Genomic DNA, 25590 nt, shown 5'->3' with positions numbered 1-25590 from the left:
CACTGTCTCCAGCGGAGAAATTCCGAGTCGTTCCAATTCCTCGCGTGCACCCGCGCCGGAGCACAGCAGCCGTCTGCCTCCCAGTCTGAAGTCACAGGCAGCTCTCTCTCCAACACTAAATCATTTTAAATATGTGACTTTCTTCCCACCAATAAGAGGAATGGAACATTTTGTATTTGAAATTTTAAGGTCAGTTTTATTAAGTTCATTGATGAAAGCTTTCAGAAGAATATTCTCCTGAAAATTATTTTTTCTTAGAAAAAAAGAAAGGAAAATCAACACCCTCTCAGCATAGCCACAGATGCTGTGGCAGCCAAGCCTCTCTGCAGACGGGGACGGTCCATCAGTCAGTCAGGTCGCTCTCTGGGTCAGCGGGATTGTAGTCTGGATCATCCTCATCATCCTCCAGCTCCAAGTCATCCATTTCCTGGAACAGAGACTCATCTACCTCCACGTTGTTTCCAGCTGAAAAAGACCAAAGATTTCACCTTCAGTCTTATGCTCAGGAATAAAAGATACAGTTCACTGGCAGTAGCAAACAGAAATTTCTCCACGTGCATGGGAGGTGATGAAATCCTAAACTGCTGCTGCAAATCAAACCAACAATGGCCTGTAGTGGTCAGCAGAGATGGACACGTTTTAAGAAAAATGTCATGCTTCCAGTCGTATAAAGGCTTTCTCGAATGAATTACTGATGATGTGGCACATGACAAGTTGAAGATGACAGTCGGTCCTGGTTCTACAAAGTTGATGATCTCTGACTGTGGGCCTCGAACCAGGGGTTTATCTCTTCCAACAGTGGGAGATATGCATATCATTATGGCTTGACTAGCTATTTATTTGATAGCTTTATTTATTTTTTTAAAGATTTATTTTTATTTTAGAGAGGGAAGGGAGGGAGAAAGAGAGAGAGAGAGAAACATGAATGTGTGGTTGCTGGGGGTCATGGCCTGCAACCCTGGCATGTGCCCTGGCTAGGAATCGATACTTTGGTTCGCAGCCCATGCTCAATCCACTGAGCTATACCAGCCAGGGTAATTGATAGCTTTAACCTGATCTTCCTTGTCACCCAGTTCCCCTTGAAACCAGTGGTATGCCTTTCCAAGATTCCAAATATCTAAGCCCTCTTGAATGGAAGCAATACTCAAGTTTTGCATTAAATATCTACACTCTTCAGTTTGTCTGAAGTACGTAAGGATAGGATACTATAGTACTCTTAAATCACCCCAAATTGCTCATCTTCCTCCCCCCTCAGATTCTACAGCCCACTGAATTCAAACTCCATAAAAGTAAGTCTTGCTTCAAGCAGATGAGCAGGTCAGTAATCAAATACAATTTGCTAAGTCCAGGACAAAAAATGACTGACTGACTGAGGGGAGCAATAAAGGCTTCACAGAGCAGATGACCCCTGAAATATCTTCATGATAAATTTGAATCCACCAAGAAGAAAAGGGGCCAAAATGAAGCAATTCTAGGCAGTCGTATATGTAAAGGCAGAGAAAAAAGCTAAGACCCTGAATGCTTCTAACTAGAGCATAAGATTCTTGAGGAAAAACATCTGGCGGTAACAGATAAAGAAAGACTAGACTGAAGAATTGTGCAGGTACCTTCTCCTCTAAGCAGCAGAGAGCCATCAGATGATTTTAAGGAGAGAAATATCATGTGGTCTTAGAAATACCACCTCAGAGGCAGTGACAACAGGATAGGTAAGGTCACTAGGAGGGAGGAGGAAGGGACTAGTGCGGGGAGATAATTTAAGAAGCTACCACAAAAGTCCTGGTAAAAAAAAATGATAAACCTCCAATGTCAAAACAAAAGAGAGAAGACATCTTAGAATCAACAGACAATCTTTACTAAGTTATTGGATATGAGGAGATACTTGATCCATTGGACAGGGAAAAAAAGTCAAGAATGAGCGAAGATAGTAATACTTCTAAAGTGCATGGGAGAATGCGACGAAGCTTTTTGGATCTAGAATTTCTCAACAAAATAGAAAGTGAAATGAGCCCTTCAAGTAAAAAAGAGGTAGATGAGGACATCCTTGCAGGCCATTTGTTTTGAGACTATAAACATCTTGAAGAATATATAAAATATAACTTTAAAATGTGAGATGTTAGTAAGGGCGCAGGGCTCAGGTTAAGAAGCACGACTTAACAGTGAGCCACATCAATACTGCTTCTCAACCTTCTGCAGCAGATAGTGCAGGAACAAGGCCGGAAGGCCAGATGACAGAGGACCCCTAACTGGCAAGATGGGCACGACAGAAGGCCAATGAAGTGCAGAACAGTCCAGGGTGCCATCGCAGGTGTGGCCCCATGCAGCACAGTTTAAGAAACACAGGTAGGCCATAAGCTCCATGAGGACAGGGAATTTTTCTATGCTGTCTCCTCAGCACTGCGACAGTGCTCAGCTTATAGGTGGGGTACAATAAATACTTGTGGATGGATGGATAATGGATAGACAGAAGACTGAAAGAAGGTAGGAATTAGGATAAAAAGAAGGAAAGAATAAGGGGCCAGATGCTCCAAAGACAGTAAGAGTGGTATGAAATGTGAGATTTTTGGTTAGAGGAGTTCCAGATTTGAGGTTTTTATAAAGCTCCAGGACAGACCATGGAATACAGTTTCCATACATTTATGATGCTAGAAATCTGAGGAAAAGAGGTTGCCTAAGTCACAGTAGCCGTGTTTACACGCTGTTAGAGGCACAATGGTGAAAATTGTTCACCTACTGCTATCTTTGATTTTGCTTAAGTTATCAGAAAACTTTAAAGAATACACTGCTGTTTTTAATATATAAACTTATCAAACATTACTATTTGTTCTTCAAAATGTATTTCTTTATACCCTTAGAATTATATTGTTGTCACTGTGATTTTATTAATAATTAATATAAAAACAATACAACATGTACATGTGGGATTCTATTATCATCTTACCATCCTCCAAGAACTGGATATCAGATGTGTCGAGATTATGATCTGTTTCAAATAGCTGTTTCCCTAAAAGAAATAATGTGTTTAATCTGAACAGCAAAGTTTCCCTTCATCTTCTCTACAACCCTTTAAAGAATGTAATAACCCAAGAAAACAAGTCTAAGAACCTGTTGTTCTGTGAATTTCAATAAATTTATGAACTTAGTTAAGAGATGTAGGAAATGTATTTGCATTAAAATGGAACAAGCGATAACCCTCGTCTGCAGCGGAGTCCTGGAAAAACCAAGGGGCCTGACTCCACCACCACTAAGGCTTGTGCTCCTGAAAGTCATGACAACCTGTGACTTTCACCATGACAACCATGGTGAAGATACATCACCATGCAGAGAAAATGCTCTTTTTGTCCCAGATGCCTAAGTATAATAATTTCTTACAGAAATCTGGCCAAATGATCCTCTTGCTAAATCAGAAGCATCGCAGGACGGTTGGTGGGGAATAGAAATAGGGATGAGTCATACCACTTAATTTATTTTTTCCTGCTTGTTCTTCTTCTTTCATTCGTTTCTTTTTAAGTTCCAAGAGTTCTGCATCAAACTTGGCTTTCCAATTTAAGAAATTCTCAATTGTAACAGGAGTGCCATGAAACAATTGCTTGGGGGAAAAAAGACAAACATTCACTAGATTAGTGAAACAACAGTTTTAAAAATAAAGCCTAATGATCTTCTAGACAAATGAATATAGTCACTTACAGGAAAAACAGAAAAACTGTTTCAAGTTTTGAAGTACTTGGTTTTGGTGATTTATTCTGGAAAAGTCTACGTATAGTTTTTATTACAAAAAAACAAAGATAATATGCAATGTATCTCCACTGATATTCACTGTTCAGAAAAAGGTTGTTGTTGTCAGTACTAATGTTTTGAATACACATCAATTTACAAATTAGCATCACAGCTTATCTTTTTACTTCATTCCATTTACTTCATGTGAAGTTTTCTTCTGTAAACACAGTCATGCCATGAAACAATTTTTAGTCAATGACGGACCACCTATATGACAACAGTCCTACTAAGATAACAGAGGAGAAAAATTCCTCTCGCCTAGTGACATCAAAGCTGCCTAAATATCATAGGGCAATGCATTATGTTTGTGGCAATGCTGATGTACACAAACCTACTGTGCTACTAGTTGTATAACAGTAAAGCACGTACAATTATATACATTTACTACTTGATAATGATAATAGGCAAATGTTACTGGTTTATATATTTACTGTATTATATTTTCTATTGTTAGTGTACTCTTTCTGCTTACATAAGAAGTTTGCTGTAAAATGGTATGCCTTGTTATGCCAGCAGCAGCCTCCTACATCTTGTGTTTACCAAGTGTCTGGATTGCATTATTTCCCCTTGTGTTTGATTCAACTCATGCTGTTTATAAATTTAGTGTAGCCTATGTGTACAGTGTTTATGAATTCTACAGGAGTGCACAGTAATATCCTAGATCTTCATAGTATTTGCCACGCACTCGATGACACACAGCGCAACTTCCAGTCCTGCAAGCTCCATTAACAGTGTACTATGTTTTATCTTTCACACCACATTTTTACTGTACCTTTTCTACGTTTAGATACACAAATACCTATCGTATACACAAACTGTGTTACAGCTGCCTACAATATTCAGTACAGTGACATGCTGTACAGGTTTGTGCTGTACAGCCTAGGAGCTGTAGATTGTACCTATAGCTTAGATGTGTAACAGGCTACACCATCTAGGTTTGTGTAGGTGCACTCTATGATGTTCACACAATGAAGAAATGCCTAACAATGCATTTCTCAAAACATATATCTGTGTTAAGCAGTGCATGACTATATTTAAAACACTCTGGTGGTGGCTTTATCAATTCTCAACTCAATACTGTAAGTGAAATTAATTTCTATTTTTTAATGTTATCTGCAAGAGCTTTACTGAACTTTACTGATTATTAATCATTGTGTTACACCACCAACTAAATGAATGAGTTCTATGATTTTATTTTACTTAGTCAAGTTTTACTACACTTTACTTTCATTTATTTTTGTGATTTCCAAAAACAATTATTCAAATTTCCAAAAACAAAAATAAGAAACAAAAATCCCAAACAACTCAAAAGAAAAAAAAACAGATTTAGAGAAAGAAAACATGGCTTTTAATATACCTTTTCAGCTTCTTCTGCTTCTTTTTCTTTTTGTTTCTTTTCTTCTTCTCTTCTAGTTTTTATTTGATCCACAATTTCGTTTAATTTTTCTTGCACAGCTGTCACTAAAGTAAAGATCATCACCATACCAAGGTTTTCTTCTGCCTACATAACCAAAAAAAAAACCAAAACAAAACAAACAAAAAAAATCCAACAACAAAAAAACTGAGATTGTAGTGAAAGGCATACTTCTAAGACAAATAAGAACAATTCATCAATAAAAAAGAGTTTCGGCATAGTAACCAAATTTCATACATTCATAATAGCATTACTAATTCAGTTACACATCAGTTCAGACACCTGAATAAATGATTATTTAAAAACAAAACATATATGTCAATAACAATATCTTAAATTTTAGGAAATCATGTAATTTGCTATATGCAACCTAAAGGAGGTAGGTCAGTAAATTCTGTTCAATAGTCATAAATGTAGGTAGAATTCAGAAAATCTTTCCTGCAGTAGCTAGTAACATCAATTCTCAAGCATGTTTTCATTATTTTAGTTCCTTTCAGTAATTTTAAGAGCTATGACAATGACCTGAACTTTGAGGCCAGAGCAATTTTCTAACATAATACAATAATAATGAACGCAGGGACTTCTGTGATTTACCTTTCGCTACCTTTTTTTTTCTTTTGATTTGAAATGATTCAAAGCCAGACAGAAAAGCATCTCTGACTCATGGAACAGTTATAACTCAAGAGCTATTTGGAAGTTGGTCATCTGAAGGCAGAATAAAATAAAACATCTTATCTATCCATAGATATAAGATGGGTTCAAACTTATCTTATTTCTGTGAAGAAACAAGACAAAAAAATAAAAATAAAAATCCAAAATTTACAAGCCAGAATCTCCGTCTTAGAAGCTGAAGAGATTTCCAAGCATTCCTCGGACTGGACTGACCTCAGATACATTTGAATAGATGTTTAATCTCCTGTGCCCTCGGTGAGGACTAACACCTATAACCCTCCACAGCAGAGCTTCTCTGTGTTTCCACGCTAACCATCCCAAATCTGATGCTAAAAAAATCTTTCCCCTGCATGCCACACCTGTATAGAAACTGACCACTGTCAGCGACTTGGATGTCCCATAGGCATCTCAACATGGAAACTATCATCTCCACAAAACCCATTTCTAAGTTCTCCATCTAAGAGAATCATACAACCATCTACCCAACCTGAACACTCCTATCCCATCCTAAGCTCTATCACTGTCTCTTACCTATTCGTATATACTACTTAAATTCACCTGCTGTTCTATCAACTTTTTTTAAAGGAAGGAGTATGAATACTGTATAAAATGAAAGAAAATAAATCACTAAGATCAATTAATTTATATTAATACATGACTGCCTGAATACAGCATATTGTCTCGGGTTCTCTACAATGTTTTAAAATGAAGTGTGCTATACCAAATAGTATTAGAATTAGTATAATTTCATAGTGGGTAACAGGGCTCAGGATCAGTATAAATTCCTGTTTAATATATGTTCTTTCACTCTTCATTTGCTAGTAGCTCAATATATAAGTATTTTTTTAAATATCAGCATTAAACCCTGGCCAGTGTGGCTCAGTTGGTTGGAGCTTCATCCCATGACCGAAAGTTGGAGGTTCAATTCTTGGTCAGGGCACATGCCTAAGGTTGAGGGTTCAATCCCCTGTCCAGGTGCATATGATCCCAGTCTAGGCATGCAGGAGGCAACCAATCGATGTTTCTCTTTCACATCAAGTTTTCTTTCCAACCCTCCTTTCTTTATAAAAGCAATAAAAAAAACCTCAGGTGAAGATAAAGTATAAAATATTAGCATTAAGAAGACCAACAGTCCTTGAAATACGCAAGTCACATTTAAGATGGAGACATGTTTTCTGCTAATTCTTCTTAGAAAAAACAAACAAATAACTAGAACTTCTGATTTTAAGATGGTAAAGATTTTGCTTGCCTTCTCTATTCCCTACTCTGAAGAGCACATGAAAACTCTCTATCCAAGCAAGAGACAGCTTTAAATATATGCCACGATCAGTATCCCATCCCACCACAGACTAGCCAAATAAAAGCTTTCCAATAGCCATTTTTTTCTTCCCCTCTTAGAGGAGCCATAAACCCCTGTTGCTGTTTATAAGTTTTTATAAAGGAGAGCTTTTTTAAAGAGAGAACGAGACGTAAGAAAAAAAACAATCACCAGTCCTCTTTCCAGAATATAGGCAACTAGCCTGCAACAAATCAGAAGGGTTGGAAGTTTTAATTCTTTGCAGCTGGATTTTTAACTGCACATGGGACTGTGTATTCTGAGAATGAAACTGAATCTGTGTTTATACCTATCACACTTTTTATTATCTGAAAGTCACAGGTGATGATAAAGTTTTAAATAGGGGCAGAAGGACAACTACTCTTACCCAAAGTTTAAAGGTATTTGTTTGTACCCACACACACACCACACACATACACTGAATTCTGCATGTTCAATGTACTAATTATACATATTTAGCATTTTTCACTTGCAATTGATATATAATACCTAAGGCCAAAAATCCCCACTTTACAAAACCCATTATTTCCTTACCTGTAATGCTAACAATTTTAAAATACTTGAAACATCATTATCTTCTAGATTTTCCTGGGAGAATATTTCATAAAGAGGGGCTTCATCTGGGTATTTCTCACTGTATGTAAACTTGAGGGTAGTCTGGACAGCTAGAGACATAAAAGTTTGATAAGAATATCTTAAAATGTAGAGAAGTCAACATCTTTGTTGAATCAGTAATTACCATATTTTGCCATGTATAACGTGCACTTTTTTGCCCAAATTTTTGAGGGAAAAATTAGGATGTGCATTATACATGGGTATGATTACATACCCTGGATATAATAATATTGTGCATACTATACACAAAACATAGGTGAGCATTATACATATGAGCACATCATACATGGCAAAATACGGAAATTTACAATGTGTAAATTAAAAAAAAAAAGGAGCACAACAGATTTTCCTGCAAAGAAAAACAAGGTTATACAAAAAAACAGACTCTTTAAAATCCTCCATTAGAAGAATAAAAGGCACTAAATATAACATATAAGAAAGTACTATCTTAGGCTCATTTTCAGATCTCTACTAAAGTCAGTTTCCAGTGCAGAATATCTGGTTTTGGGGTGGGGCAGGAGGTGTGGACAACGACTATATTTCTATCTGCACAGGGCCAGCAAAGGATTCCTGAGGGGTTACTAGATGACATGTTCCGAAGTGGACAGTCTGAGAAGTTGTGTGAGAAACTTTTAACCTGAGTCATCTATACATTCCTACTCACTCTTTTGGCTTGTGCCAGTTCACAGATCTCCCACTTGTATGGGAATAAGACTCTTACATGTATCATTGCAAAGTATCTAATCTCTTGGCAGCCCAGCCTGGTGAATTCTCAAGCAATTTGCAATAAAGCAGATGTACTAAACATTTTCTGTCAAAACTTATTAGCCATAATAATCCTTTGTCTAGAGTTTGCCTTCCTTGTAACTCACATTTTAATTATTAAAACCTCCTCATTTTAATGATTTTAATTCAAAACTAAATATCTCTCTGGGGGGACACCTTAAAATATGTTGGTTTGATATTTTGTTTCAATGTCTGTGTATGGATGTCAACAAAGAATTTTATGAGTCAATGGATATAAAAAATTACGGTGTTTTTTGCATTTTTCATTGTTTTTTATTAGCCTTTCTAATCTCATTCCTAAAAAAGTTTCTTTAAAAAATGATTGATTCTACTATGTGATGTAACAGACATTCATTATAAAAAATTTATGAATACACTAGGATAAAAATAAAATCAATAATCATCCCATCATCAGGAAGAGATCATTACTACCATTTTGGTATATTTAATGATCATAAGAGTATTTTAAAAATGATACTTTAAAGTATCTTTCTATGAATATATTTAAATTTTAAACAAAATATAAAAATTGCTCATGTTGTATGTGAGACTTCATACATATAAATATGTGAATAATAAATACCCAACATCATTTACAATTGCACAAAACAGATTTGGAGTTATCAAGTATTACCAGTAAGATCAGTATTGCACGGCTGAATTTTAGTTGAATAGTTTAACAGAAAAAAATAATCCCCGGAGTTAACATCAACTTATGTCATATTTTTATCAAACTGAACTTGACTAAAGTTAGAAATGAACTTCAGATACCTCCTGTGCCCCCCAATATCTGCCCAAATTTAAATTACTTTATTTAATTTTAATGTATTAGTTTTATAACTGCTTTATTTCAATTTGTGCATCTGTTTTATTTCTATAGTCATATAACAGTGGTTTTACCTGGTTTTATAAATATATATTTAACTAACAGTAGAATATCCACCCTAAACAGAGGGAGAAAAACATGCAGATAGGTGTTTATACAGACTAATTTATAACAGCAAAAATCCAGTAATCTGAATTTCTGAAGATGAAAAACAGTCATAGAAAAATAATAGTCACTCAATGAAATATACAACCACTGTAATATGTATGTGTAGAAAGTCTTGCTTTGGCTAAAAAAATCTCTTCTCCTTCTGCTGTAACATTTCGGTTTGGCTTTTAAAAGCTAAGCTTATTGTGTCAGAATATATCTCACTGACTTTCTATTTTTCTAGAAGTCGTATTTATATAGTATACCAACTAGAAACACACAACGCTCACATCAGATTCTTAACAGCACCTTAGCACCTCTGCACCTGCAATGCCCAGCACAGAATTACTGTAGGATAAGTAAAATTCCTGAGGGAGAGGCTTAGAAAAACCACAAGTATTTTTTACTAGACTTACTTTCATCATTTTCTCCAGCCTCAGATGTCACAGTAATGGTGAAGCTGGGAGGATTTTCTGATAATACTGCAAGAAAATATACACATAAGTTAAGTTGTTAAGATGTTTTCTAAGGCAGATGTTTTCCTCATTACCCAACTATTACTACCCAGTCCAGGAAACTGATCCCTAGGCCTGAATTTCCATGTCCACAAATACAGACTAAATAGGGCATTCAAATAATAAAACATATCCACGAATTTATTTATTTATTTATTTATTTATAGAGAGGGAAGGGAGGAGAGAGAGAGAGAGAGAGAGAGAGAGAGAGAGAGAGAGAGAGAGAGAGAGAAACATCAATGTGCAGTTGCTGGGGGCCTTGGCCTGCAACCCAGGCAAGTACCCTGGCTGGGAATCGAACCTGCGGCACTTTGGTTCACAGCCTGCGCTCAATCCACTGAGCTATGCCAGCCAGGGCGAATTTTCTATTTAAATCTCAAGTTGTCTTAAATATGTCAAGAATTACCCGTAGTAGATATCCTCCAGGATTTTTACCAAATCAGTTAAAATAATTACATAAGTTAATTTTAATTCAAAATTTCCACCCATATATGGAAAATTACATTCTAAAAAATTCCCAAATGGAATGACAAGTTTGATGTTTCTTGTTAAAAACTACCCACTGATATTCAGTATTAGCACTAATGTTTATACTCAAGTATTCTGAAATACAATTCAGAATCTCCATGGCAAACAGTTAATATTAACTTGTTAGCATTTGTGTCTTCTAGCTATCTCTTTCTCACACAGCACCTCTGGAACCAGACTTTACTCTTTTTACAAATTATTGAGCCTCTGCCATCTTTCACGGAATTATAAAATTGGCCATAACTCTTAATATCAAATTGCTTACAATCTGTTAATAAGCAAGACAAGTCACCTGAAACCTATATAATTTTATTAACCAATGTCACCTCAATAAATACAATAACATTTTTTTAAAAGACATGTAAATCCGTATTTACATAAATAGGGAAGCTCTATATACCATTTTACACCCTGATGTCTGATATTTTATATTTTATATGTCTGATATGTCTGTTTATATCTATTTTCCCATAAGCACACTGTAAAGACTGTGAGAGCTCCCAGATCAGTGCCTAGCAGTATCTAGAAACTCAATAAATTTTGGCTCAATGAAGAGTCAAACTAATGGGATGAAAGAAGACAAAAACAAAGAAAACTTGCATTGAGAACCCTTAGAAGAATAAACAAGGAAAATTGAAGCCACCCACGAGAGCTGCTGAGCCCAGGGGGCAAGCCTGAGGCTCGCTGCAGGCCTGGCAGGCACTGGCCCAGTCAAGGCTGGCAGCAGCCTGTTCCCAAAATGAAAGAGCGTGGGGATCCCTGAAGAAGCCGCTACGGAAACTACTCAGCTTTTCCTACTTCGGAACTTCTGAGGCCTTCATAAATACTCATCATCAATAAAAGTTTCCAGACACATGACTTCATTTTAATTGAGGTGTAAAGGTACTTGAAACAACGATGAACACCTGTGAGCACTTGAAAGGTGTCTGAAAGATAAAAGACTCACTGGACTCGTATTTTAATAGGCCTCAGGCAGGCCAGCCTCTGCTGAAAAAGTCCCTGAAAGAAAATTATAATAAAGTTTTTATGATTGGCCCTACTTTTTAAAAAACAAATGTGTGTAAAATATATTTGATGTATTTCATTCCTATTTCTTTTCATGATCAATAGCATTTACATGCCATTAAATATAAACATCGCAACTGTAGAAGTAAGGGTTCAACCCAATGACATTCCAACTTATTACCATTTTCTATCACTAGGACTTCCTGAGGCTATAAGTTAGCGATTACTTGACAGCCAATAACGACAGCTAACATTCACTGAGCACTGCTTTGTGCCTGTGCAGTGCTACGTACTTACAAAAGATCTGTTAGTTCTCACACCAAGACCATGATTTTATACTGTTACCATATTTCATCAGACTTAAAAGGCCATCAAGTATGAGATGCACCCTCCTTTACGTGCCACTAAGAAAAAAAAAGCTGCAATTAAACTGTGAAATGTAGTTGATTTTAAAACAAATTCACATTGCACAGATGTTAAAATGTAAAAACGTCTTAGAAACAATATAATACTGTACCACGCCAATTATATAGATGTGAAAACTGAGAAAAAAGCTTTTAAGTAATTTTCTCGAGGCTACACAAGCAGTAATTAGCAGAACTGACTAATCTGTAAAGAGTTTCATTAAAAAATAAAATTTTCCCAGCTGAGAAATTGCAGGGAAAGCATTTGAGCTCGAGCTAGTCTGTGAATTAAGGCATACTGGTAAGTACAGATGGAGAAAAGAAATGTAGGAGAGTAACACAGCAGCCAGGGTATGATAGTTTTATTTTGTTTTTTAAAGCAGCAGTAACACAGTTAGAACTATATTCTAAACATAGGAAGATAAATCTAGCAAGAGTACACAGAATGGGAGAGAAACGAGACTAGAGACAGGCTGAACTAGATAGCTACTGAAATTGCCCAGCCAAGATAATGAGGTTCTGAACTAGGTTGGCAGCAATGGGAATAGCAGGGTATACACGGTGATGAATGACGTTTTAAAGGTGCAGGCAGAGAGGATGGTGGAGCCAGTAACAAAAACAAGAAATAAAAAAGAAAAATCAAATATGATATATTTATATGACACAGGGCAGTTTCAGTCGGATGCATGGAGTATGCAATCAGAAAGTAGGAAATGGAGCTAAGGAGAGATGGGCTTGACTTTAGTTTTGGGGTCATCCAAAGAGAGGCGATAGCTAGAGCTGTTAGAGTAGATGAGATCCCTTAGAGAAAACGGAGAGAGAAATAAAGATCCACACTAGCTTTGTAAGGAATCCTAAATTTGGGGGGAAAATACAAGAGGAGGAAAAAGTGCCAGAGATGAAAAGAAAAGAAGAGGCCATGAGAGATGAAAACACACTCAAGGAAAGGCTACCTTATTTGTGAACAGCCCCAACCACCGAGATCCAAGTCCAACATGGCAGTGTTTACAAGCAAGGGTGTCCAACCCTAGGACCACAGGCCACACGCGTCCCAAGATGGCTATGAATGCAGCCCAACACAAAATCGTAAATTACTTAAAAGCTTTTTTGTGCTCATCAGTTTTTGTTAGTGCTTGTGTACTTAATGTGTGGCCCAAGACAACTCTTCTTCTTTCAGTGGGGCCCAGAGACACCAAAAGGTTGGGCGCCCCGGTACAGTGTATGTGTCTGTGCAGCTATGCAGGGGGCAGAGAACCCTTGGCCTATAAGATCAGTCTAAAGTCATAAAAAGGCCCGTTGTGATCTGGACCCTGCTTACTTGTCAGCTCTCATTTTCCACAACTCACTTCTCACTTTATACTCCAGCAACACAAAGCCACTTGCCCACTGGTCACATTTTGCTCCCTCACAGTCATGCGTTTTGCACATGCTGTGCTCCACTCCCCCAACACCCCCCCCCATTCATTTGTTAACCACTCAGCACCTTTTGGTTCTCAAAAACAACTCAGACCCTCACCTCTCCCTTCACTCCAGCTTCACCCAATACATACCTCCACGCAAGAGTCACGACAATGCTGTAAATGACTCATCCCACGTCTTTTCCCAATAGACTGGGAAACAATCACATTTGGTAAATATTTGGTAAATAAGAACATGGGGACGGTAGCAAGAACACCTTTAACTGCCTGACCAGAAAGAATAAGGAGGCAATATGAACAAGAAGGAAGCTGACAAGCCATTAATCCATAAGAAATCACGATGAAAGGCATGCTCTGGAAAAGCATGAGAATGAAAGAACTGTAGGGCTACAAAGTTTATGGACAAAAAGAGGAATTTCAGAGACCAAAATTTTGAAGATGGTATCTCCAAGGTATGGCTATGCAACCATCAATTGAAGAAAACGAAATCAAAACTGCTCGTTGATAAAGACAAGTAATTATTAAGTCATGTTAGAAGAATCAGAAACTAATATAGTAAATTTCTGTCAAAGAGTATCCTACATATAACAGCTATCAAGTATTTACATTATTCTTCATTAAACAGACATGGAAACTGAGGGTTGGAGAAGTTTTATGATTTGTGTAAGGGTGCAGGGCTAATAATACCCTTTACCAAGCAGCCATTACAGAGGAAAAACTGTGAACTGTGAACAACAGAAAAAGGATGCCGGAGAACACTGCAAATACCTCCCCAAATCCACTCTTCCTTTATTCCAGTAACACCATTTTTAACTGCGCACACTGACCACCTAGAGTAAAACTACACTTCCCAGCCCCGCTTCCAGTTATGTCTCACCAAATAATGGGTTGGAAGCAAGTAAGTCCTTTGACAGTTTCCAGGAAATTTCCTTAATAAACTGCTGTCTTTTACTTTTTTCCCCTTTAACTATTCCAGTCTGAAAAAGGAGCACCACCATCTTGACCATGAGGGTGAGACTAAAGCTTGGGGGTGACTGAGACGTCTGGGTCTCTGAGGAATTTTTGGACAAGAGCTACACAACTATCCTTTACGTACAAGAGCAATAAACTTTTACTTTTTCAAAACCACTATTATTTGAGGTTTTCTGTCACAGCTGAACTTAATTTTAAAACAGGTATTTAAGAAACCACAGAAAAGGATAATATTCCCAAGCTTGGAGGTGACTAAACTAGGGATGTGAATGCTACCTAACTAGACACGCAAAGATGAATGATGACCGAGTAACCCCAGTTCCAATGCATTACTGTTGGGGTAAGTAGAGGAAAGATTAGCCTTCCTAAAGATACCAGACTCCCACCATTGTAAGTGGATCAAATGCTTCTGAGAAAAAGCAAAAGGTTGCTGGGCACAGTGGAATGAGAGAGCGGAGGGGGAGAAGTGTTAGGTGAAGAGGGCAGACGGGCAGAATTAAGGATTTTGTGAAGAATGGAGATTATGGAGGCAGTAGATGAAATGTACACTAAAGGGACACACAAATGACACTAAGACATTCATAAAGAACCAGACAGTCCATAAAACAGTCCACTTGCTTCTTAGGAAGTGTCTGTCTTAGAAAAACTGCTTTCACAAGATGACTTCTGCCCATGTGTAAGATGCAATTATAAATGTTTAAAGCTCATGGTTGCTACTTAGAGGTATTGACACAGCAAAAACAAGATTATATACCCCTGTTTACCAAACAGAATTAAGGGAACTTGACTTTTGGTTAGCGCAAAGCCAACCAACTTGTTCCAACAAAATTCCCCATAGCTAGAGACTTGGACACAGAAATGGCTACTACCTTAGGAGCACTACCGAAGGAGCATGCACTATCAGGAGAGTCTGTTTGTACTTTGGAAAACTAGTTCTTAGAAGGATTAGATCAATATGCAGTCAAGCTATAGAATAAGCAAAACGATGAAAATGTATTATGATTTGCTGTAATTCATAACAAATGCAACACGGGACCGAAAATTGTTTGCAGTTAAGCAAACAATTCTGAAGTTAAGCCAGGTCTGTGTGGCTAGGGCTGTGGGCTGGCCGAGCTGCGCCTCTTCAGCATCCACAAGGGGCTCGTGATGTGCTCAACACAGCTTTACTGTCAAGCAGTCAGCCATCTATTAAAAAAAAAAGTATATCTACTTCCTTCATCAACAGCACTGAGCATTTACCAAATCTAATATTAAAAAACTACTATTAAGTGATTCAAAATGCAGTCAGAAAACTATAAATTCATGTTCCTTGGAAAACTGACACAGGCAATCTCATTCTTAAACGTGGTAGAAAACATGGAAGTAGAAAATCATCAATACAAAAGAAGGCTATAAAATAGTAAACCTTGCAAATCCTGAAAATTTCAGAAGATTAAACACAGATACATTTTATTTCAAAGTCCTCTGCCTTTCCCGAGAGATTTCATAAAGAACCTGATTAATGAGGCGGCCGAGTTCTTGATGAACTATATATCAAGACATCTCAATTGAATTTATTTATTGCAAAGCCTGTAGGAATGCTGACAGGAATCAGAGACTAGGCAGCTCAGCTGATACCAGAGAATACTTGCATGCGTCAAAACTTCATAAATTATCTTTTATTACCCCGACTCAAGAATCCTCAAGCACTTTTGCTTCTGACAAGAATTGCATACACTGAATTATATCAGGACCTAGTACAAAAGAACCACCAGACTGTTGCAGGGTTAAAAAGGTACAGCTTTTACATATGTTTATTACATGGGCAGTGTTTAATGAGGGATACTTTATGTGCAAAGAAATGAAAAGAATAGCACATCTTATGCTTTCTTAACTCTGCCTACAGTGTCCATACCTGTGACATTTCCAATAAACTAGGAATGACTGTATCTTACAATTAAGAATATATCCAACAACTAACCCTATATGCTATTTTATTTAGACATTGACATATAAGCAAGGATAGAGAAGGGAGCCAGACTCCATACACACTCACCCAGTTAACGACACTCTCAAACCCCTCTTCACTCATTCCCTTAACAGCCTCACAGCACAGTTGCACTGCTGGTGAGAGAGAACATGAACAGGATTGCAGCTATACAGGGGTAGCTGAGAGACATCTGCCTGTTGGCAAAGCAGAACAAAATTTGCTACCATTGCAAGCAGTGGTCAAAGGTGGAGCTAAGAAAACTACGCTAAACAATGAAAGGGAGAGGGATTGGAGTTTATGAGTTAAAATAACATACCTTACACTCTGAATTCTCAGTGACAGACAGTACTTAAAGAAAGGCATGGGGAACAGAAACCCTACAAACCTAGGCTCTACTCGCTCTTACTGGTTGGTTGTATTCGATCACTTCTCAAACACGAAGTGTCATGTGGGAGTGGCCACATTGGCACAGCTATTTTGCTGCATTTTAAGAAATCATCTGAAGTAGTCTTCCTTTAAGTATTGAACTTCTCAATATTTTACATTAGCCGAACCTGCCAAGCAATCTCCACCTCATCCCAGCTGGAGCTATATCCCATGTCCCACGTGTCTGGAGATGAAGGAACAGGAAAGGAGTTTCAGACCTATCTAACTCTTAGTACCAGTCCTGCCGCTAACTTGCTGGCTGACCCCAAGCAAGCCACCTCTTTCCTGAGCCTTCATTACCTTGCCTGCAGCAAGAGGAGTCCAGGCCGGATGACAACTAATATACGTTCCTACCTGACAACCTGTGAATTTACAGTGGAAGTGAACTCTGGGCCACATCATTCACTGGGCATTATGCAGAATGCCAGAGAATAAAAAATAAATGAAAAAAAAAAAGAAAAACGACAAACTTCAGGGATGATGCTATCCTCTGATTCCGGGTAAACACTATTCTGAATCCCATAACTTTAAAACACCATCATAGGAAAAACAGCTTCTACTCGAATAAAGTGGGAACTGACACCTTTAAGGTTCTGGAATGGTTACTCCCACGTGGAATATGTTTTCGTGTTATCTAACTCAACCTCCGGTTGCTGTAAATTACACAGAAACCAAAGTGCCCCCGACTCAATTCCAGGCCTGACACTCTCCAGGGACCTCGCCAGCTTCGCTCGGATTTTTAGATTTCAAGAGGCGGAACAACAGCCTTGTAGTGGTTCACAAATGTCTGAACGCTTGGGGAGAGAACTTGAGGAGAGTGGCGGGCCAGGTGGCCACGCGACCTCACTGTCCCCTTCTCCATCGAGGCTCGGGAGGCCGAGGGCAACCGCAGCTCCGGCCCATCCCACTCCATCCCGGGACGGCTGCTGGGCTGCCTGCGGAAGTCACCTGTGAAGGAGTCGGGGTAGATAGACTCCAGAGCCTCCAGCTCGTTGCGCTGCTCCTCGCTGTAATCTGTCATCGTGGCCCTCGCTGCTGCCCATGGATCGCCCAGACACCCAGGCGGCGCGTGGTAGCCGGGACCACAGCCGCGCCGGAGGAGCGAGCTGCTGCCTGGCGGGCGCAGGCGCAGAGGCCCCGGCTAGGAGGCCAGGGACCCAGAGCCAGGACGGGCCAGTCGAGCAACAGCCCCGCGCCGGCCTCCGCCAGCTCCTTGTTTCCGCGTTCGACTGGTTGGGCCTGGACAACGAGGCTCTGAGAAGCCGCCTGTCCCACGCCCGCACAAGATTTGCAGGGATGGTGAACGGTCGCGGTCTGGCATTCGTCACAGACACCTAGGACTGGTCGCTGGGCTTTGCAGGTCTGAGCGTGAGAAGCCCCTCAGGCGCTGCATCGGCGCTCGACACATCAGGGCTGAAAGTCGGGTTTGCGTTCCCGGAGCCGGGGTAGGGAGTTGCGGGTGTTGGCCAGAGGGGGCAGGGGGAGCGTGTGAGAAATCAGTCGTTTCTGGTTTCTGAGTTGAGACCCGCTGGCCTGGTCGGGGGGTACCGATGCTCGTTGTGGTGTGGGTTAATGGTGCGGTCCAGGTGATTTCTACGGTTCTCCAACCTGTAAGATCCTTGGCGTCCCGCGGGAGTTGGGCGAGAGGCCGAGAGCTGTGTAAAGCCCGGTGAACAGAGTGGCAGAATATCTGTTGGTGGGTCCCGTGGGTACGGAAGGTTGGGCCCAACTCCTGAATGGTCACTCTCTAAGGGAATCGGGGGAGAAATCGACTGCAAGTCTGGGGATCTGGGTTCTACATTCGGATCCCTAGGCTTCCCTTTTAAATTTGTAAAATGAATGCAGCTGGATATGGTTTTAAAGATGTCTGTGATTGCGTATTTCTATGAATTAATGAAGGGGTTGTGTAGATTTCCATAACAGTTTTGATAAGCAAGGTAAAAGTATCAGTACTCTGAAAAATGTTCAGAACCTTTGACTTGGGAGAATAAAAGTGAGGATTGTATTTAAAATACATCTATCTCCACGTTCATCTCATCAGTTACAAAGAAAATTTTCGAACTGTAATGGCAAAATCTAAGCAAATGGCTAAATAAACATATACTTTTATGAGGAAACTCTTAAAGAATTATTTATGTGTATAATGTGTTTGACTTAACATGGTTAAGTAAAAATAAACGGGAAATGTAAGAAAATACTCCATTAGGAGATTTTTTACACTTACAATATTTTTCTTTTGTTTTTTTGTATTAAAGCTGGTTTCACCTGTGTAGTGGGGGAAACAGTTTTTAATAAGAAGGTCCCTAATGGTGCTCTCAAGTGTTTCTGTCATCATTCTAAAATGGTGATGTCCCATGGACCAGAAAGCATCTTGATCCTGTATTAGGAAGTATTGCTCACTTAGAACAGGAATACGTTGAAACATAATCAGGTGCCTTTCTATACCCTAATGTGTGGTGGATACCGGCCAGCAGTATCCATCTTGGCTGTGGATGTTCATCGAAACATGCTAAAAACATACACAGACAACCAGGTCCTGTGGGGAAGTAGGAACGAAATGCCCCCCCCCCGTGGGGAGAGTGCCCGGTTCCCCCTCCAGAGAGGCTTTTTATTGTTTTTGTTTGCATAAGAATTCAGGTAAAAGCTCATTACTCATTGCTAGGAAGTAAGGATCAAACAATAGATAACAAGGAAGTCTGAGGGCCTGTTTTGAGTCAGGGTCAAAGAGCTGTAAAACTTTGGGGAACAAACTTACTTCTTGCTTGGACCCTTATTTAATTGGGAGCATTCTAAACAAAGCAGGTTTCACAGGATTTTACTATTCTTTCTTAGGCCTGATCACCCGGGGACCCGCCCTTTCCAGCACAGAGCTGCACCACCCTCTGTCGTTTCAGGCTTAGGTGGAGCAAGGGAACTAAGGCAGCCAAGAGATTAGGAGATTTTTCTCATAGACAATGAGTACTCAGGCTATGTCAAAGCCGAAGGGCGAGGGTCCATCACCCCTTTTTGCTGTAGCCCCCAAAGTCCTTCCTTGGGGGCCTCTCACATGATCGTGCCTGTCTTAGGTCGTTTCCCCCTTGGGGAATCTTACCCATCATTGGCTAACTGACCAAGCATTGGGGTTCAGTTATGAATGAAGCAGCAGAAGCAGCACTCCTGCCAGGGAGATAAGCTTTTGTCTCCTTCCTGGCTTATGGTCCAAGGACACTCCCTCAGCCTTAGCCTTCGTTGGGGTGGAGGGGGGGGGGGGGCGGGGGTGGTGGTGTTACAGCTTCTGATACCAGGCAGGGCAGTTCCCAACACTAATGTATTAAGGGTTGATTGGGGCATTCTTTTAAACTTTGAGGAAAAAAGCAGAGATTCTGAAGATAGAATCAAATAAAATGCATGAAGTAACTTACTTGCAAATACAAGGGGTTTATTTTCCTGGATATCCTTAGATCAGAGTTGTTACTGGGAAAAGGGCTTTTGGGCAGAGGGAACAACATAAAGTTCCTAAACAGGCCACTCGATATTTTGGAAGCCGGTATGGCTGGTGCACAGTGAACTGGTTGCAGGTCATTGGAGGGTTTAGCTGGAAGAATGACAGTCTGCCTACATTACTTTAGCTACTAAGTGTAAGTATATGTAATGGGGACAAAGCCTGAAAGTAAGGAGACCAATTAGGAGTCTATGGTAATAATCCAAGCAAAAGACGATGGCTTGGACCAGAGCTTTATGAGTCAAGGTGGTGAGATACTGACTAAGTACTGGATATACTTGGAAAATAGAGGTGTGTCAGGGTTCGATGTGGGTTGTAAGAGAGAGGAGTCAAAGATGGTTTGAGGCCAAAATGACAAGTGAGGATAATAGAATGAGCAAGAAAGTTGGTAACATCTTTAAATAAATTTTTTTTAAAGATTTTATTTATTTTTAGAGAGGGAAGGGAGGGAGAAAGAGAGAAACATCAATGTGCAGTTGCTGGGGGCCATGGCCTGCAACCCAGGCATGTGTCCCGACTGGGAATCGAACCTGGGATGCTTTGGTTCGCAGCCCACGCTCAATCCACTGAGCTACGCCAGTCAGGGCTCTTTAAATAAATTTTTAAAAATAAAAATTTAAAAAATTTTCCTAACCGATAAAAATGACCTATCAAAATGGAGGCACTGTAAGTCAGGTCACATTACTCTTTTGCTCCTAACTGCTCCACCCACCTCAGATTAAAATCACATCTTTACAATATAGGATCCATAGCATCTGGCTCCGTGACACTCACCCAGCTCTTGTTACCTCTCTGACCTTACCTCCTATTGCCCTGCCACCTATTCTTTGCTCCACCACACTAGCCTCCTTGCTGTTGCTCCAACATGCAAAACAGGTTCTCCTAAGGCCTTTGCACTTTCTGTTCCCTCTGCAGTGCTCTTCCTCTCATACCCTAATTGCTTCCCCTCCCCTCCTTCAAGTCTTTCCTCAAATGTAACTGTTGATGAGGCTACCCCCGTATTCTACTTAACCACCTTTTCTCACTAGTACGCACCCCTTTACTTTCCTTTGGAACCTACAATTACACTAGAATTATTTATGTTTATTCCCATTCATATTCTTTCCTTTCTGTCTCCCTTCCTCCCTCTTGCCCTCCACCCCCCTTTCTTACTGGGTGTTTCTTGTGGAGGTTGCAGGGGAGAATCCATTTCCTTGGTTTGGCCTGTTACCTGCTCCATCTTCACAGCCATTACTATTTCCCAGGCATCACTCTCACAGGCCTTGACACTCCTCTTCTGTTGCCACTTTGCCTTCTCTCTGACACTGAATTCTCCCTCGACCCACTTATAAGGACTCTTGTGACTATATTGGGCCCACCAGGATAGTCCAGGGTAATATCCCCTTCTCAAGAACCTTAACTTCACGTCTGCAACGCCTCTTGCCGTATAAAATAAAAGGTAATGTTCACAAGTTCCAGGAACTGGAACACGAACATCTTTGGGAAAGGCAGTATTTAGTCCACCACAGTATGCAAATTCTGAGGTGCATGGGCCTGTGTCTGTGTATGCGCAGTTTTTCTGGGTATTTCCTCAGAAGAGCTTTCTCCAGATTGGCTCTTCAAAGGAGTTCATGACTCGGTACACCCAGTCCCACAACTTAATCGCCCTCCCCTGTCTCTTCTAAGGGGTAATTAAAGTCCCAGAGATGTTGACTTGTATAAGACCATATGGCTGATGACAGAGTGTAATTTCCTGATCTTCTTTTGACCCTGCATAACTATGCCCTACTGGAAACAAGTGGATGGATTATTGTGGTGTTCTGCCATGCCCTGAGTAAGAAAGAGAAGACCAAGCTTCCTGGTCACACCTGTCTGTGGCTGATAGAATCAGCACCACTGGCTGTTGTGTAGCCCAGATCCAAAGTTATACCTCAGTGAGCATGGAAAAGTCACTTTGCTAAGAACCACAGTACCTCGAAGGGAAGCCCTTATATGTGTAGTAATAGTGGAAGTGGAAAAAGAGGGATTCAGATGTGATATGGCATCTTATTGTTGGAACTCAGGACGTTTTAGCTATTCATTGACAGGAGTAGGAGGAGAATTTTCCCAATACCTACAAGGCCCTGGAACTTTTATAATCTGCCTCCTGTCACTGTATTGCAGTGGAGTACCGGGGCAGATGTCACACTACAGGGATTGGATTCTGGCTCTATCACCTATAGGTATGTGACCTTTGGTGAACTGATGGACTTCTCTATACCTCAGTTACCTCCTCAGTGAAATGGGGGAACTTATTTTATTGGGGTCAGGTAGGCCTGGATTCCATGATTTACTAGTTATGTAATGAAACATCTCAATAGGAAAGCATTTCATTTGTCTAAGACTTTACACAAAGTTCCTTCACATTTTCTGTTATTATCTAATGTTATTTCAGGAAATTCATTTTACAATATGTGAATCTGCATACTAGTTTGTTATAAGTAGTAAGTGGGATAATTTGGTTCAAGTAACTGGCATATAATAATAAACACCATATTATTTTTACTGCTACTACCATCACCACTACAGGTGGGTGTGGCCACCTGTCTGGACCTTTCGGGAACAGCAGAGGACACAATACATGAAACCCATTTCTTACTGGAGTTCTGGTGTACTGAGATTAGAGAACTGTATTTGGTGGTTAGTACAGAAAAATAATTTGAGTCAAGACTAATGTGATTTGTCTCTCTGGAAATATAACATCCAACTGTTCTTTGGTCCATGGATCACAGTTATAGATTTGTGTCCCATAGAGCAAGGAGCCAGTTGTGTAGCTATTCTGAAGACAGTCTGCTCTTTTGGGACCAGTGCTAAATTCTGATAGGGTTACTTAGAAGCTAAAATTATATCTCTATACTTTATATTTTGAGGTAACTAGTAGCTATTTAGTCTTGCAGTTGGAAGGCTTTTGGTTGGCCATGACATTTCAAAGTTTTAAGGTAAATGGGATTTCCCTCTGTGCTAAAAACAGAATGCAAGAAAACATTTGTAAAGTCATATTGCTGTTCCTTACTACAATAGTGCTTTAGAAACTTTTAAAAATGGAATTGGCGATCGAGCACAGAGAAAGGAGAAAAAGAAGATGATGAGTATAAATATAATTCTACAATATGAAACAAAACAAAACAAAACAAAAACAAAGAAAGCCAAGTAAAACACATCTGAACAGTGGAGTTGTATTTGTCTCCTGGAAAGGAGGTAACTTAAATTCTAGTGAGGGGGTCAGAGAACGGAAAAAGTTGTAGTAAAAAATGAGCAAGTCTGTGTAATACCAGGCCACAGCATTTGATGTAGTAGTCAAAGTTTGGTAACAACGTATAAGGGAGCATTAGTGCTTAATTGATTCAATTATGTTTTCAAGTTACATAAATCCATTAAACATAAAGAGGAAAAAGTACAATATTACTAGTGGAAAAAATTTTGTCTAGCTGATTATCAAACAAAAGAATACTCTGGACAAAAAAAGTCTGTGAATTTTTTTTTTTCAATTACAATTTACATTCAATATTATTTTATGTTAGCTCTGGGTGTACAGCATTGTGGGTAGACAACCATATACTTCACAAAGTGGTCCCCCTGATATTTCCAGTTCCCACCTGCCACTATACATAGTTATTAAAATATTATTGACTATATTCCCTATGCTGAACTATGTATCCCTGTGACTATTTTGTGACCATAAATCTGTACTACTTAGTCCCTTCACCTTTTTCACCCAGCCCTTCAACACCCCCACCCAGCCAGCCCCCACTCCTTTTGGTAACCAAACTCTGATTTCATGTCTATGAGTCTGTTAGGGAACTTAACTTATTTAATTTAAAATGGATACATACAATTAAATCTCAAGAATGTGTACCATTTAATATTCACTGATGGTATAAAAACCTATGAAGCCACGTGGAGAGGTCAAAGAATACTTAGCAATTCTTTGCTACAAAGCTATGGCAGAAGATCATGATTAAGTGGTTCAAAATATAAGTTGTGTATTTCTACTCTGAAAGAGTTTCCTATAGAAAGGGCTCCCAGAAGCTAGTGGAAAGAAAGTTTCCTGCTGTTAGTATATAAACAACTACTACCTTCTTTTTGATGATATAACACTTGAACTTCAAACACTTTCATTTTGCTGTAACCCGAAAATCTTACTGAAGAGTATTTACTTTGGTACAGTCCTTGAAAACTATTAAAATGATTATGAGCATGATGTAAAGTGTTGCTTTAAGTAGTGTGTCCCAATATAGAGGAATTTCAAAATTTTTCAGAGAAATGGAGCCATAGAATTTCAGAGCTGGAAGAGAGTGTAGTGAACAAAGTGGATGTGATCATTTACATGGCTCATTTATACCAGAGCCAAACAAGGACCCTACTTACCTTCCACACTTCTACTTTTTAAAGATCCCTCTTGTAATGTCACATAAGTACTGTACATAGAGTTGGGTGACAAAGTGGAGTGATTTTCCTTGGCCACTTGTAAAAAGTGGAATGCCAGCAAATGTCTTTAGAGAAAACTAAGAATCAAATCAAGGATGTTTTTCTTCCAGTAGAAACAACCTGGGCCTACTACTATTCCAGAAATTGTATACACATTGACCTGTATACATATAAACATAAACATAAAAATCTTATTAGATATAGAAGGGGCCTCAAGAATTCATCTGCTCATTTCTTTGCCTTCCAGCAGATAAGGTCTCATTATCCCTATTTTATAGATGAAGAAACTGAGCCTCAGAAAGACTGAGCTGCCCAGTAAGAGATGGGGAGGAGGGACTGGTCTCCTGTCCTAGCAGTTCACTACACTGTGCATCTCTTGGTTAAAACGAGAATTGGTTCCCTCAGAATTTATTTTTTATTTGCTTCTATTAAGTTTGAGGGACCTATAATTTCACACAAAATATACTCTTATTTTCATGATTATGTAAAATTAGATTACCAAGTAATTGATTTTCAGATAGTTAAGTTGCCAGGTGTTCCTGAAAGTGAATCTTGAAAGTCAGCTTGACTATTGGCAATTGGTCCATTGCCCAGTAAGCAGTCATTGTTTTGGTTTAAAAAAAATAAAAGCTCTCATTTTGTTTATTTTGGCCAATGAACCAGTTGCTTACTTTAATGTGGCAAAAATCAGGCACAAAACACTACATATATCAGAAATAATCAATATAAACTAGAAAGCTGTCAAGTCTTAGAAGTGCAAAGTCATGCAGAGAAAAGTCAGGCAGGTCTCCCCTTCTGGAGTTCTAGATAGTGAATATACAAATGTAGTTTGCAGCCTTGCCCCCCCAAATAGACC

General features: G+C 39.3%; 2 protein-coding genes across 4 annotated transcripts in view; one reads left to right on the top strand and one right to left on the bottom strand.

Moving 5' to 3' along the window:
* Positions 1-168: 168 nt before the first annotated feature.
* On the bottom strand, positions 169-18000 carry RWDD1 (RWD domain containing 1). Its single transcript, XM_045843718.1, has 7 exons — positions 17756-18000; positions 9987-10052; positions 7731-7861; positions 5132-5275; positions 3454-3586; positions 2939-3001; positions 169-465 (listed from the first exon to the last, which is right to left on the bottom strand). The coding sequence occupies exons 1-7, from the start codon at positions 17826-17828 to the stop codon at positions 344-346; spliced, it is 732 nt and encodes a 243-aa protein (XP_045699674.1). The 5' UTR covers positions 17829-18000; the 3' UTR covers positions 169-343.
* Positions 18001-18197: 197 nt separating this feature from the next.
* The window catches only part of TRAPPC3L (trafficking protein particle complex subunit 3L), a 64078-nt gene continuing 56685 nt past the window's right edge, over positions 18198-25590 (top strand). The window contains exon 1 of one of the 3 annotated variants that reach the window (XM_045843719.1): positions 18198-18252. The gene's annotated coding sequence lies outside the window, so the exon portion shown is untranslated. Of the gene's footprint in view, positions 18253-18402; positions 18504-25590 lie in introns of those variants that run through there. The other 2 variants (XM_045843721.1, XM_045843720.1) reach the window with 2 other exon arrangements.

Source organism: Phyllostomus hastatus, unplaced genomic scaffold (genome assembly GCF_019186645.2).
Source record: "Phyllostomus hastatus isolate PE091 unplaced genomic scaffold, TTU_PhHast_1.1 phas_contig_40, whole genome shotgun sequence".
NCBI classification, from domain to species: domain Eukaryota; kingdom Metazoa; phylum Chordata; class Mammalia; order Chiroptera; family Phyllostomidae; genus Phyllostomus; species Phyllostomus hastatus.
Note: the sequence above shows the minus strand (reverse complement) of the source record. Positions and strands in the feature narration are given on the sequence as shown.